The sequence below is a fragment of the Dendronephthya gigantea genome, unplaced genomic scaffold, assembly GCF_004324835.1.
Source record: "Dendronephthya gigantea isolate DGI-Jeju-01 unplaced genomic scaffold, DenGig_1.0 000022F, whole genome shotgun sequence".
NCBI lineage: Eukaryota > Metazoa > Cnidaria > Anthozoa > Malacalcyonacea > Nephtheidae > Dendronephthya > Dendronephthya gigantea.
The window spans coordinates 1047609-1063134 of record NW_021163032.1 but is presented as its reverse complement, the minus strand read 5'-3'; the positions used below and the strand labels follow the sequence as shown (position 1 = coordinate 1063134).

At 39.2% G+C, this 15526-nt stretch overlaps 1 protein-coding gene across 4 annotated transcripts; it reads left to right on the top strand.

The window, feature by feature from the left end:
* The first annotated feature begins 1982 nt into the window (after positions 1-1982).
* Positions 1983-14838, top strand: LOC114522091 (kinesin-like protein KIF16B). 4 transcript variants are annotated; one of them, XM_028542714.1, is made up of 32 exons: positions 1985-2225; positions 2313-2382; positions 2484-2576; positions 3527-3643; positions 3719-3754; positions 3845-3906; positions 4062-4177; positions 4256-4325; positions 4507-4579; positions 4679-4746; positions 4947-5047; positions 7000-7113; positions 7443-7609; positions 7706-7825; positions 8178-8297; positions 8492-8543; positions 8917-9051; positions 9235-9317; positions 9502-9587; positions 9653-9697; positions 9910-9963; positions 10039-10092; positions 10169-10231; positions 10327-10747; positions 10859-12066; positions 12411-12704; positions 12939-12987; positions 13092-13175; positions 13247-13438; positions 13650-13739; positions 13821-13904; positions 14050-14837. In XM_028542714.1, exons 1-32 carry the CDS (start codon positions 2179-2181, stop codon positions 14206-14208), a joined length of 4527 nt encoding a protein of 1508 aa, XP_028398515.1. In that variant the 5' UTR covers positions 1985-2178; the 3' UTR covers positions 14209-14837. The 4 variants fall into 4 exon arrangements, with proteins under 4 accessions (XP_028398516.1, XP_028398514.1, XP_028398515.1 ...); XM_028542713.1 differs by having other exon boundaries at positions 1984-2225; positions 7443-7825; positions 14050-14838; XM_028542715.1 differs by lacking the exons at positions 12939-12987; positions 13092-13175; positions 13247-13438; ... (1 more) ...; positions 13821-13904; positions 14050-14837 and having other exon boundaries at positions 1983-2225; positions 7443-7825; positions 10859-12065; positions 12409-12485.
* Positions 14839-15526: the final 688 nt, after the last annotated feature.

Here is a 15526-nt window from a genome sequence, read left to right as displayed (position 1 = left end):
GCAACGAAGACGTGCATAGCTGTTTAATTATTTATTTCTCTCGGCGTGTTCAAAAATCGTCATCAAGACTGGTGTTAAATTGTTTGTCCTTTCTATTTAGCGTCGCGTCGCCTTGTTTTGCCAATAAAATTGCACGTCATTTAATTGCAAAGCTATTTAAAAATTGATAAATGAAAGTTTTTAAAATTTTGTGCAACCGGAAATCTGCCACAGCGTCGGGTGCACTTGGAAATGTAAATCAATGTAACACGATAGCGTCTAGTCTTTTGTGAGAGAGCTCGTTAATTGACATTCTGAACTTTATAGTCGGAGCCACGCAGCTGTGAAGGTCTGAGTTGTGTTGAAAATTTTGTTGTGTATTCGTCAAATTTACGTACAGCTTCGCTAAGCATGGACAGTTCAAATATGAGTCCGACAACTGCACGTGAATTAACCGTGTTGATACAGAATACATTCCAGCAACTTCAGGACAAGTTAAACAAAACGGAAGACGCGATAGTTACACGTCTGAATACCACAAGCAAGGGAATTGATCAGATCGAGAAATCTCTTGTAGAACTCATGGACCACGCCGGTGTAAGCGAACCTTACGAAGACGAGCGAAGCGAATCGGAGATTTCTGACTCGACCAAGGACGAAGAGGAATGAAGATTTGTTAATTGAATAGGAAATATGGCATCGCCGCGTGGTTTTACAGCGTTGCTAGGAGCCGTTAGCGTTGGTTGAATCCTGCAAAGATATGAACCTGTTCGGGTGTTTATACTATAGCTTTATTGGGATATTTTGATCAACCTTTTAGCGAAGACGTTATTTTCTTCCATGGACAATTTTAGGAATGAAGAAATGGGATAATTTTTTTCTGTGCGAACTTCTCGCTTGTGTACTTTTATGACATCGGACACTTCGATGCCTTTATTTGCTTAGTTTAATGTCGGATTAAAGAATTGTATATAGTGTTTAGTTTTTAATTTTTGAGTAATTTTAGGATAAATCTCTATGGTGTTGTCAGTATTTTGTCTACGTAGTTTATCCACCATCGGGAAGTTAGCAATGTTCCTTGGTTAGTAAGCCGTCAAAAACATGGCTTGAAAACAATATTTCCTGGTTTGTAAGCCTTCTAAAACGGCATTGCTTGAAAACAATGTTTCCTGATTTGTAAGCCTTCAAAACCATGGCTAGGAAACAATGTTTAAAACGTGGTTGATAAGCCCTCAACTCAAACATGGCTAAGGGACAATTTTTCCTAGAAACAATGTTTCCCAGTTTGCTCGACCCCATAAAACCGTGGCTAGGACACCTAACATTCTTTCTTGGTTTGTCACGCTTCATAAAACTATGTCCAGGGGGACAATTGTTAGGAAACAATGTCTTTTAGTTTGTCCATCTTCTGGAAAAACGGTTATATGAAATGCACCTGCGCTTTGGAACGCATAAAAATATGCAGAAAACGTGCTGCTATTAAGAATGAAAATGATATTTTGCCACCTGGCTGACTCATTCAGACCACCTGCAAGTACATAAGTGCCAGTCAGTTCAGCTTCTGAGTTCTGTCCATTATGCACAAAACCGTATCGCTATCTTAATTTCTATCAAATCGTGTTAATTTCTAAGCTAATCGACGGGCTATAAAGACTTTTAATGTCAGGGACTCAAATAAATATACAAAATCCTACAAACCAATGAGCAATTGCTGCTTAATTAAGTTGTAAATGAAAACGAAATGTGACCACGAAAACCCGTGATGTGAAGGAGTCTTGCTTATGAAGCTGGGAGGATGATCCTTCGAGGATGATCTCCCGAAATATCTTGTCTAAACTAAATTTCTTTACACGCTGTATAAAAAATATAAATATTTTAACGTGAAACGTAGAGGCTGTCTACAAATTTCGAATAGTATTTCATATTTTTTTTATGAAGCTTTATCCTTCACCATATACAAAAAAGTTTTAAAATGCGGGGTATAATACCCCCGGAACTACAATCTATTGTCAATTGATCTAGTGACATCGAGTGATCATCAATAGATGATATATGGCTTTGAAGGATGAGAAAATGCCGACTAAATTACACCACTTTCGTTGGAGAAAACGACTAATTTTCACCACAGTAAACTCGTTTCTTATTTAAAGATTAAAACTCAAAGCTCATTGAAGATTTTACAGGTGTATTTACTAAGCAATGGCGTCGGTAAAGGTGGCCGTTCGTGTAAGGCCATTGAACCAAAGGTGTGTGGAAATACTTTGGCGCTATATTTTGAACTATATTTTACGTTTCCAGAGGGTTGATGACATATAATCGTAATTTTAACGTAGGGAGGATAACAAAGGTGCTTCTCTCATCATTGAAATGGAAGGGAAAAAGACGAAAATATCGAATTTTAGGGTAAGGATAACATCGCATGACAACTACAGGCAACGTGTTTAGACATAAACACTGTGATTTCGTTTACCTTTCGCGAAATGAAACTTTTGGTTTATTCATAGGCTAGTTCTGTGGAGAAGGTAAAAGAGTTCACATTCGACCATTCGTATTGGTCCGCAGATCGCAGAAGCAGAAATTATTCAAACCAAGAAAAGGTATCTATTACTTTCGCGTGTAAAACATTAGCAAAAATTATAAATAGGACTTCACCGGCTATGTCATTGTGAAATAAAAAGTTTACATTGGAATTATCTTCCGGTTACTCGTAGCAAAAGGTGAAGTCAGTTTACATGAAACCGTAAACAGAATCTCCCTTGTATTCTTGTAATATTTTGTCTATTCCATGCTGTTTTGTCTTGTTTTTTGTTTTGTACGTATATTCTATTAGTGCAAGTTATTTCCGGAATTTATCTTCCAACTGTCACGAGCCGTGAGATGTTCGGCTTTATTATGATACATTGGAGTTGTCATCAAGCAATATCAATTCGATTTAAACACTTGAATTTCGGTCGTTTGTGAAGTTCTACGATATTTTTAAATGGCAGCACTTTTTTGTTTACATTCTAATGTAGCAAATTAATAACTAATTTTGCAGTATTTAATACTTACGTGGTGTACCTACAAGTTATTATAATTACTAAAGTCGCCATGCAATCATACAAGAAAATTATAACTAATTTTGGGTTGTTCTAATTTAAATGAGAACATTTCTCACATGCTTTGACAATTCATCATTGTTGAAAAAATCATGTTAGGTTAACAGTTTAAGTGCAAATATTCAAATTTCGTCAATGACTGGTTTAATTTTATTTGTATACAATGTTTATCCTGTCATTACATCTCATATTATTGAGATTTTCATATGAAATGAATTGCATCATAATTGTAAATCACCCAGGTCAAAGCATTGCAATTTGAAGTCTGGTTTTTTACCATTTGCAGGCAGTTGTGATTTTGCAACCTTTGGGGAAATATGATATCTGTGATGTAGCTACATAAAAATATATGCCCTAGTGATTTGATTAATGATCATGGCAAATATTGTTAATTAAATCCAGGTTTCAAGTATTTTCAACTGAAATTAAATGTACATGTGTTTCTACAGGTGTTTAATGATCTTGGTACAATGATTTTAAAAGCTGCTTTCGAAGGATACAATGCTTGTATCTTTGCCTATGGTCAGACAGGCTCTGGCAAGACCTACACCATGATGGGAGACTCTGTAAGATTTGACCTGTTTATTGCAATTTTAATAGTAACAGTTCGTGTCTTACCATTGCACATTATGTTATTCTAGGAAACAGACCCAGGCCTTATTCCTAGAATTTGTCAGGTAATCCATGAAGACAGGTTATAGTGACTTGTTTTATGTAAATTAAAAAACAAGGGGAAAGATTTATTTCATTGTTCACCATACCAATAGGCAATGTTTTCAAGAATGAAGGCAAATAAAGACCAAGGTGTTTCTTATAGAACAGAAGTGAGGTAAGAGCTAGCCCTGATCTCAAAGTATTGACCTTATCCTGGATTTCTTTGATATAATAATAGTCTTTCAATTAAATTTATCTCTGGGATTAGGCAGAGCATAATGCATAAAGTGTGTAGTTTTCAACATGCTATTTCCCCATTGCCCTATCCAGTTATTTGGAGATCTACAAGGAGCATGTGAGAGATCTGCTTCGTCCACCAGCAAAGGGAATGCAACAACACAACCTGAAAGTTCGAGAGCATCCAAGAGATGGAATTTATGTTCAAGGTACCAGATTGCACCTGAATTAATTGTGGCAGGGGTGAGGCCATTTATCATAATCTCTGTTTTGCATGCCTCTTGCAGACCTCACAAAGCATCTTGTCTCAGACTTTGAAAGCATCCACAACCTCATGGTTGAGGGAAGTAATGTTAGGTGGGTAGAATTTCTAATGCAATTTCAGAGTAACCATCTATTGGGTTGTCTGGGTTGCAAAACCTGGATTCCCAACAGAGCAAGGTGGGATCGCTGGACTATAATCTCCAAGACTGTTCCTCCCAATTCAACTAGTACCATGGTTTCTCATCTGACTTTTTTTCTTGTCTTAACGCACCAGGGTAACAGCAAGTACAAATATGAACGATACCAGCAGTAGATCACATGCAATATTCACCATCAGTTTTACACAGGTACAGATTCGAAATACAACCCTGATGGATATATAAAACGTTCAAAATGCACCAGGTTATTCAGTTCTATTTGTGTTTAAATTGATGTTCTCATTTCAGGCCAAGTTTGACCATGACATGCCAAGCGAGACTGTCAGTAAAATTAACCTGGTGGACCTCGCTGGAAGGTTAGTTTTATATGAGTCCTGGGGCTGGTTGTTCGAAAGGCGTTAGGATTGAAGGAACATATTTCAATAGTGGAATTAGATATTATGGATAACGAAAACTGAAACGCAGACCAAGCCTTTCACGAATAACATGTGTGACGTGCTAACTGGGAAGTCTACGAATGTGCTCTAGATCTTATCTTCAAATTTTTCCTGTCTAGTGAACGCGCAGATGCTACGGGTGCTACTGGTGATAGATTGAAAGAAGGTGGTTTGATTAACAAGTCGCTGGTCACATTGGGAACAGTCATATCACACTTAGGTAATGGACATGGTTGCGATGGGTTAATCTGTTTTTTATGGGTAAAATCCTCGTCGTTTAGGACATATTTCAGCCTTAAAGCCAAGGCCAACAGGTTTCGAATTTTATTTAGCGTCGAATTCTATATAGTGAAAATATATTTTATCGATAAAATGACCTCGACTTGCTATAAGTCGCCGACTCACAAAACACCCACACGCAAGCTTGACCGCGCGATAGTCATCGCATCTGGCCTTCGTAGCCATATGTTCAAAAGTTTCCTCACAGCCTCCGGGAAAGTTTAAAAAACCTTTACTTGACTCCCTGAGGCATTATTTTTCAAAATACTTCGTGATTGGGAAAGGCTACCGATTTTTAGGAATTGATTTATCTTCACTGCTTCAGACTTTACATCATAAGAAACAACGATACAGTCAGTAGTTTTCAAATGACCCTAATGTCTTTCTTTGGCCCCATTTACACGAGCCCGGGCTGATTTTCAACCCGGGTTGGTGCGCCACAGGTGGTTATATTTTTATCGTGTTTACACGGACCCGGGTTGAAGACCATTCTCGCCAACCCGGGTCAGCAATTCCCAACCCGGGCTGGCTAGGGAATATTTCCGAGTGATAGCCTGGAGCAGAGTGTAAATTGGCGGACAATGACAACAACACTGGCGATAAACGAAGGAAAGTTATTGTTTCTACCTCTGCAGTTTTGCTTCTGCTTTTAGCAGCCATTCAAATGCACGGTGTGATGCTGTTGTTCATTATCTACAACAACATCGAAGTCGAAGTCGAGTTGAAGTCGACGTTTTTGTAGTTCATCTTCGACTTATAATGTTTTAAACACAATATCAAATGTTCGAGCATTTTGGGTGACCACCGAAACTGAGCTGTTGCGGGTTTTTTGAGACATTTTTGTCCGGTTTTACTTTTGCTTGCCATACTAGCGGAGAGAAGTTACGCGCGCTCAATGCAATATGATATGCGCGTGTGACAGGATAATTGCTTCCAAAGTCCATATGTCGCAGTTTATACGAGCCCGGGTCAAGCCAACCCGTGTTTACATGAGGAATTTAGCACAATTTTCACACCTTTACACCTAGCCAACCCGGGTCAACCCGGGTCTCGAGAAGGGTTACCCGGGTTGGCGAGGTGTGAAGTCCCAACCCGGCTATCGTGTAAACGCAACTAGTAATTTATTCGCAGACGGGTTGACCCGGGTTGGTGAGCCAACCCGGGTTGGCAGCCAGCCCGGGCTCGTGTAAAGGGGGCCTTTGTGAAACATGCAAATACCTCAGACTTTCACCCCATTACAATCTTCCATGTGTAAAAGACAATAAACTGATGAGTGATGTAGTCGAGGACTTAACGTATCATTCTAATACATTATGCTTTCATTGTCATAATATATAATGGTGCGTTCGGGTGCAGTAACTACAGTTTACATATTTTCCTGTCCGCTTGACGTGTATAATCAATAGAAGTTCTATAAGGAATGTATTTGCAGCCAAAAACGTGGTCTTATGAAAGCTATGAATTTGGCTTATGTTTCAGTACGTTCTGCAGGACCTTGGCAAAACAATCAAAAATATTTTCGTCGTTTTATTACTCTGTTGACAAAAAAAATGTTGAATGCCATCTGTGCGATAATGACTCTTAACACACGTCTATTAAAGAGTTAACGATCATTAATTATACTTTTCATAATACACAGACCATGGTTCCAACTTATCAAAACAATTTTAACAGGGGTTTAGCAAGATCTTTCAGTTATATCTATTTGGCAACTTAAAAGTAAATTGTAAAGTGTCTCAGTATATAAACTGAAGCATTTCTGGCTGCTTGGATGTCGAATCCATGCCCATGGTTAGCTGGCTATAGTCTATAGGCCTACAAATGCCAAGGTTATTAGGTGCGAATGAGATTCTGGCGTAACCAACAGGTGTTAATTTCATGTTTTTTCTTCAGCTGATGTTTCTATGCATCCACAAAAGAAGATCTTTATTCCGTACCGGGATTCTGTGTTGACCTGGTTACTAAAGGACAGTTTGGGAGGAAACTCTAAGACAGTCATGATAGCAAGTAAGTTGGTCGAATACAAGTTTCTTCCTAAATCTCTTCAATACATTACGGTGATTACACCACACGCTACATTGATTTTATGAGATTTTACGTAGACCATGAGTTTCACAACTCACCTCCAGTAGTGGGTAATAGAAACACTTAGTCAGAAATCAACCACCACCCCCCACCCCCCCTTCTGCCCAGCTTCTCATGACCAGTTCATGAGGATATTCTTACAGACCTTATACCTGAGATTTATACCTATAACCTTTCATTATTTGGGGCAATTCTAACTGCTCAGCAGTTACAAAAAATCCCTCTATACGCGTTGTGTCGTTTATTTTTAGCCATTTCACCTGCCGACATCAATTATGCTGAAACTTTAAGCACCTTGAGGTACGCCAACCGCGCGAAAAACATCATCAATAAACCAACGGTTAACGAAGATGCCAACGTCAAATTAATACGAGAACTCAAGGCAGAGATTGATCGCCTCAAAGCCATGGTTAACCCGGTAAGAAAACCAGAACGTTGTTCTTTTTCATGCCTTAGGCGAACTAGACTGGAAACATTGTCTCTTAATTTTTACCATTCCGACTTTTACCTACAGGAAGCCCTAGGGACAGCAGAGCTGGCGGCCGCAAAGAAGTTATCTGAAAACGAAGCGAGAGTCAGCGAGCTCACTGATAAGTGGAAAGACAGATGGAGAGAGACACAAAAGATTTTAGAGGTAAAGGCCCTGTTTATTACACGGTGCAATTTTTCTTGCAACTTGCAATGCAATTCTTCTTTTGAGAGATGTAAATTTGGCAACTACCGAACTTTGTCTTTATAACAATTCATGGCTTTTCTTACACTAATATTTTGAAGCCTCTTCACTAATTTACATCTCTCAAAAGTAGAATTGCATTGCAATTGTAAGAAAAGTTGCACCGTGTAACATGGCCTTAAGATAAGGATACATCTTATTCATCGTGTTATTTTCACTTTTTATAACCCCCTGAACACAACGTGATCGCTTGAGCGTAGAAAGTGTTCTTTGGGTGACATTGTCATTTATCGATTATCGTGTGGTGTTTTAGGAGAGAGAGATGGCTTTGCAAAGAGAAGGTGTTGGAATCAAAATGGACTCGGGTCTTCCCCATCTTGTTGTTGTGGACGATGATCTTTTCAGTACTGGAATCGTGGTTTATCATTTGACAGTACGTTCATCCTGTTAATAACCAGTTATATGTAGCTACTAAAGTTGTCTGTACAGTCATTATTCTCATTGTTGAAGCTGTTTAACAATATTTTTAATCAACTTTCTTTAAGATTACTTTAGGATTTTGCATCATCCCATCGAGTATATGTAGAGAAGAGTTAAATAAGATTTTCTTTTTATTGCATTCAACAGGAAGGTCGAACGACTGTTGGTCGGGAGGACGCATCACAAAAACAGGATATCGGTGAGGACATGTCTTCCCCATACGAATCAATACTACGCTCCACCATAGCTTTACCAAACCAGTCAGGTCACGCTTTTAAAGCACAAAAATAGTATCTCTAATTATACCATGCCACATACGATTCCCTACCTAACCATGCCATATCCTATCATATCACATCTTAACATGCTATATCCTACCATATCATTTCACATCCTACCTTGTCATGCCTTACTATGTACCATGCCACATTTGACCATATCATATCATGCCATCCTACATCCCACCATATTAAACTTTACCAAATTGCCCTGACCATGCACCAAACCATACGGTGGTGACATACCCACTGCTCCGCGCCACACCAAACCAATTCTCGTCTTTCATATTTCAGTAATAAGCGGTCCAGACACGGACAAAGAACACTGTTTTATCGAGAACACATCAGGCAATGTTGTCCTAAATCCTCTATCTTCCCTCTGTACTATCAATGGCAACAAAATCGAAAAGCCTGCCAAACTTTACCAAGGTAAGGATCTATGGGCACAATCATTGATTAACAGTTTTCACTCCGGTCATATTCTGGCATTATTCTGCCCAAAGAGATGAAAGTCTTTGGTCAAAGAACACTGTCAGCCTTGGGTCAATTGGGTGGGCTTTCAATATTGTTTTGTCTAAGGAATTACACTGGAGATCTTTGTTGATGTTTCAGGTGATGTTGTCGTTTTGGGGAAGACAAATCTATTTCGATTCAATCATCCACAAGAAGCTGCTGAATTAAGAGAAAAAAGAAAGGTACCACAGCACCAATAGTGCCTTTGCATGATTGTCACTTCTTGAAAACTGTACCATTGTAAAAATTACCTATACTTGTATTTTCAATAAGTTTGAGAGTTGAGTTATTTTTCCCCCATTTCCAATGCTTTTCAAAACATAACCTTTCACTGAACTTGGTATTTTTATTTCCTTTTTCGTTCAGTCTATGAATAAGAATGGTGTGAATCGTGTGAATATGGTGTCCAAGTTTCGTAGCGAGTCGGATTTGCTGAGGGGTTTCATCACAGGGTAACGCTTCTATTATTTCGTTGCTTATCAACACGGTTGCTTATCAATGTTTTTGTCCCTTGCAGGAGCGAACGCGAAGAGAAACTAAGCCGGGAACTAGACCAAGCAAGGTAAAAATCTGGCTTCCAGACGAGACAGGGCACCGGGATTGCGGGACAGTGGTTGTATACCTTGCTGTAGCGTGCTTTAGAAAGTAAACTTAGATTCTAGTAGTTTACATTGCTAATATGCTGTTTTCTCAAGTATATTTTCGCACTGAACACGAGATAAACACGATATATACGAGATATCTATTTACAAGACATCTCTTTTTTCCTCACAGAAATCTCTTGGACAAACAAAAGCAAGAGGAGTCGTTACTTTTGGAGAAGGCTAAGTGAGTTTAGATTATCTTGTGGGGTTTGTCTGAATGTTGTTGCAGTCTGTACGAGTTTTGTGTTTGTTTTTGCAGAGATGAATTGGCTGCCCAGATTCAGGAAGAATCAAAACGACTGGAAGAAACAAGGTATTGCCATCAAGTGTGGTTTTTGGCGGGAAAAGGGTATTCGCAATAGTTTGACGAGTCTTTCATTCTTCAACAGACACGAATTAGAACAACAGAGGGCAATTGTTAGCACTCAGACTGAGAGGGCAGATAAAACAAGGTAAATTCATAAATATACAGTAGATGCAATTACAAAAAAAAACTGACAAAAAAGTAAATTTTTCTCTGTTTATAATATCAAACATTGTTTATAAGAGTCGAGTACGAGAAATTGGAGGAAAAACATCGAATCTCGGAAACGGACCGTCGGAAACAGGAACTGATCTACAAACATGAGTTGGAGTGTCGTATGATGAAAATCGAAAGCCAGAAGGACGAGTTGGAGTCGCTTAAAGAGCAATTCACAACCACCGAAAGAGTTAGGGAACGAGAGATAGAGGAGGTGAAGGAGAGGATATTTGAGGAGAAACGAGCGAAGATTGAGGAGCTTGATAACGAAGTGAAGAGGTTGTTGTTGCTGCAGTCAGAAAGTAAGATTACTCGCGATGCAAGGGAAGAGGAAATGATGAACTTGCAGATGATTTGGAAGAAGGAAACTGGAAAATTAGACGATGAAAAAGAGATTTTAGGTTCACTTGAAAATGATCTTTGTTTGTTGGACAAGGATGTTGAAGAGGTGAGTCCTTTTTGTAACAAGGATACATCCATTTGTTTGATAATCACAACCCGTGTTGGATTGTCTATGGTCAGACATACAAAAGCTTATCTTGACGCAATTCTTTTTCAGGGAAAAACCAAATCAGGAGATTACGAGCAACTTGAAGAGGAGAGAGTTAAGCTTGTGAGAAAAATTTTAAAATCAAAAGAACGCATTTCGTACTTGCAACAAGAACGGCAAAACGCCGTATCTCAGTTACAAAAACATCTTCAAAACGAGCGGGAAGTTTTGGACTGGGAGGTTATTGAATGCCAGAAAGAGCTACGAGAACGAAGACAAATGTTGGAGGAACAACTTAACGAGTTAGAAGCTGAAAAAGACATCGCCGAAGATAAACTAGCCGAAGCTGAGATGGAGTTAAGTAATAAGGTCGCTGACCAGGATAGGATTATTCACGTCGCACAGGAACAGCTTTTTAAACTAGAAGAAGAGGTGTTGCAGGCGATACGAGTTGACGATGAGGAATTGAAAGCGAAGCGGGCGAAATTTGATGAAGAAAATAAGGTTAGGACTCTCGCGATTGCTGAGAAGAGGCGCGAGGTTGTTGAACTAGGAGAGAAAGTTGAGAGGTTGAGGAGTGTTGAGGAAACTGGAAACGAGAATGAGGCGAAGGAACTTGAAGCTCGACTTGGAGAGCAGAAAACAGTGCTTCAAGAGATGGAAGAACAGTCGATTATCGAGGAAAAGAAAACAGAAGAACTGTTAGCGATTGCAAGTAGGGATTTAAAACAAAAACAGGCTAAAAATGAGGTTGATTTAGAAGAAGAACGAAGTAAAATTGAAGAACTTAAAAACGACAAGCAAAATACGATTAAAGAGTATGCGAAGAAGGTTAGCCATTTTAAGGCGATGTTGGAAGACGCTCAGAGTAAACTCCAAGAAGATAAAGGAAAATTGAAGGATCTAGGACTTGAAGAGGAAGCACTACATCAGAAACTCGAGGCTGGTGTGATTTCGATTGCACGGAAATTAAAGGGCGTGGAAACACCGCCGGAAGTCGAGAATTTGATAAGTGATCTCGAAGTGGTCAACATCTCCGGTCGGGCGGAGATCACTGAGAAGGAGGAGAGCATGAGCCTGGAACTGCAGAAGATCACGAACAGTTGCAAGGTCTTGGAAGACAGTGTCATGGCGGATGAGAACGAGAAAGAAAAAATCGAAAATGACCTGAAAGAAATGCGAGAGGTGTTTCAGAAAGATCGAACTGGAGAGAAATTAGAACTGATGCAATTTGTGGAAAATGTTGAAGGCGAGAGAAGTATAACTGTGAAAAAAAGGTACGATGTTTTGGGGGTGAGTTTCCCTCTTTATGTAGTGTGCGATGTTTTATATTTTCAGTTTAACTCTCTTTACACACTTTGGTTAAATTTGATCCGAAAACCCCGGTATTGAGATGGTGGCAATAGTGAGCTTAACTTAAGCAAGTGACGTTTTTGACAACACGTACGTTGACCGGAAGTAAAGTTTTTGTTTTTCACCAATCACAATCCTTGACCCAGTCTTTTGACGTTACTCACGCGTTTGTGTTGTCAAAAACGTCATTAAGCTCACTAATGTCCATATACATACTGTATACACGAGCTAATCTATGAAACTCTGTGTTTTTTTATATCGTACACAGTGATACGGATTCCGCCATGTTTTTGGAGATCCAGCGAGCTCGCAAAGAACACGAAGAGGTCGTGTTGAAACTGGAACTCGAGAAACAGCAGCTGCTGCTCGAGAACGAGCGACTGGAACGCGAAAGATATAAAGAAAAACAACTGGTCGAGCAAGAACGTTTGGCCCTGGAGCGAGAGAAGATGGACGAGATACAAACTGTGATACGAGAAAAGGAAAGTGAACTCAGCCTTATGAAAGAGGAAGCTCAGGAGAAAATCGTCGAGTTGAAGAAACAATTGGAAACTTCTGACAGGTAATGATGAGTTGTGGTGGAGGTAAATGGCTGGTCAGGACGTAGGAGAACATGGACAGAGAGCAATCCGGGGGCACGGCTAAAAATGGTTTTTTACTTCATCTTTCGCAACGTTCTCAGTTTCGTCGTAAAATAATCGTGTGCCTTTGGGGAATGATAAATTATGAGGTGAATGCTCTTTGTCCAATAGTCTAGTGCATCTTCTCAACTCCAATCTTTCACGTTATCTTTCAGAGAGATTGCTCAACTTCAGCACAAAGTAACTCATTATACAAGCATGATTGTGAGTATTCTGTGTGTAGAGCTGTCGAATTCAATCGAACAAAATCCTGTTTCTTAACCCTATATTTTAATATTCTCTTTGTAATTTCCTCCACGCCATTCCAGAACTTACCAATTCACAGCGAATTTGACGACGAGGACGACGAAGAAGATCCTGAAATCGCAGGCTATTTATCACGAGACAACAAGGTGAGGCATCTTTCAAGAATGTGACTGCTTCTTCAAATGACATTTCACGAAAGAAACTTTCTCTTTTCCAGCGTCGACGTGGAGGTAGCGTGGCCAGCCTGGATGGTTCCGTCACCCCGCCCTCTATAACTCCCCCACCGACGCCCGTATCGAAGTTCCTAGCCTCTGTGATTCATAATAAGCGAAACGCGATCCACGTGGAAATACCGCGTTTCAGGATTCGAGGCATAGGGCGAGTCTCCTATCACGTCTTTGAAGTCAGGGTAAATATATCTAACCATGGTTAAATTTATTTTTTAACCATCAATATATTCTCTCATCACATCAAATACACACGACCATATATACCCACTAGTAATGCACACAAAACACAAATGTAATTTCCTTGTGATTATGATTTAACTGATGCCTTACAAGTTTCAGATTTCGTAATATTTTTCTACAATTCTCACTTGAATGACCATATTTCCCAAGGTTACGGTTGGCGATGAAACCTGGACAGTGTTTCGAAGATATAAGAAATTCCGAGAAATGCACAATGATATTAAGCACAGACATCCAGAGGTAAGATTGATTCATTCAATGATCACATAAACTTTTGATCGTCTTTAAATGTACATGTAACGTTGATTGTTTGTTTCTTAGATACGCAACATTAGTTTCCCTCCGCGAAGATTTTTTGGTAACAGAAATGAATCCTTTGTGATGGTACGCAAGGATATGTTAGAGGTCAGTCGATTGAATGTGTTAAGTTGGTTTCACCCAAAGGTGGATTTCTAGGGGCGTGCGCAGGGGTGCTCCAACCCCCCCCCCCAAGTTGTGTGTGGAACCATTTCCACCGCATTCGCAAATGATTTTCTTTTTTTCAACCCAGAGCTACCTCCGTGAAATGTTGAACGTGTGTTCAACGCTACGATCGTGCCATCTCAATGTTCCTGAAGGACAAACTCTGACAAAGTGGGATTTGTCTTTTTTTCATAACTTCTTTAAACAAGGTATATTTGAACAGACGAGAGCGTACAATGCTTCATAATGTGTGACTGGAAATCAGATCTTGTGTGAACATGCGTTGTTTCTCCTTCGAAGACGAGGTTGCAAAAAACAACCAAGTGAATACCTGTATCAAGCCCCGATATTCCAGGCTACAAAGCCATAATGGATGTCTTTAATCGACCCCTGCCAACCTGATTGCAGGCAAAAGGTCAGAAAGAGAGGGTTTAGCCAAATGAATAATACACCCAAATACACGCCCACCCCATATAACCCATTCATTTCAAATCAGTGATTTTCAATCAAGCTAAATCGCATAGTACATACATAACCAAAACAACACGGCTACGAAAACTGGGAAAGATTATTTGTGAAGTCAAGTAGGAATTATATATATAATTATTATAATTGAATTTATATTTAATCGCACACACGCAAGCGCACATTAACACAAAATTTATTTATATGATTATTGATGAACAAAACGAGATATCGAGTTTGGGAGGCTGGTGACGAGGCTAGTGGACTACTAGTTTAGATAACAAAGGTTGCAGATTGTAGGCGATGAACCCATTGACATATATGTATACCTGGACTGCCTGCTCGTGCACTTTTATCAGCGATGAATGTGGCACGTCAGATTTACATTTGCTGACGAAATATATTTAACAGTTAATGATTAATGATGGAAGTTATTCTGCGAACTCGAGTCGTATATCGGCTGATAGCCGACGAGGCGCGTAGCGCCGTTTTATTATATACACAAACTTTGTCGCTCTTTCGGTGCATTTGGTGTGCTATTATCAACTAGGCTTGGATTTCTATTTCACTCAACTCCCAAATCTTTCCGCCATTTTGTTTACTTTCTCTACTAGACAGATATGAGCTAATATCTGTCTAGTAGCCAACCAATGAAATTGCAGCATACCTCATATCTGGCGCTTGTGTATATAATAAATATATTATATATGTCAATGGTGAACCTGACAATTCCTCATTAAGTGCTGTGAAATATTTAATGCATCGAAAATGTAATTTGAATTGTAAAAAGTGTGTGGTAAAAATATAAATGGAAGTCTATTATTTTAATATCCATGTCACTTTTTGCTGTACAGTTGGGTAATATCCAGAATTACCCAAATGCACTGACGACGTCAACACGAGATCAACACAATTTTTACGTATATATTACAAACGCGGTAGTTAACACAAATGAAAAAGCATTAGTTTTTTTATTTACTTTATGTTTAAACATTTATACATGCCTAAAGGCGGTGTTACACTATGTAATTTTCTTTGCAACTCGCAATGCAATTATAATTTTGAGGGATGTTAATTTTTAGAGAGTGTTCGAAATGCTA

Coding starts and splice junctions, on each gene's coding strand:
- LOC114522091 (XM_028542713.1), top strand. CDS start 2,179: ATGGCGTCGGTAAAGGTGGCCGTTCGTGTAAGGCCATTGAACCAAAG. Junction 4,178..4,255: donor AGATGGAATTTATGTTCAAG/GTACCAGATTGC, acceptor TGCCTCTTGCAG/ACCTCACAAAGCATCTTGTC. Junction 4,580..4,678: donor TCACCATCAGTTTTACACAG/GTACAGATTCGA, acceptor TTCTCATTTCAG/GCCAAGTTTGACCATGACAT.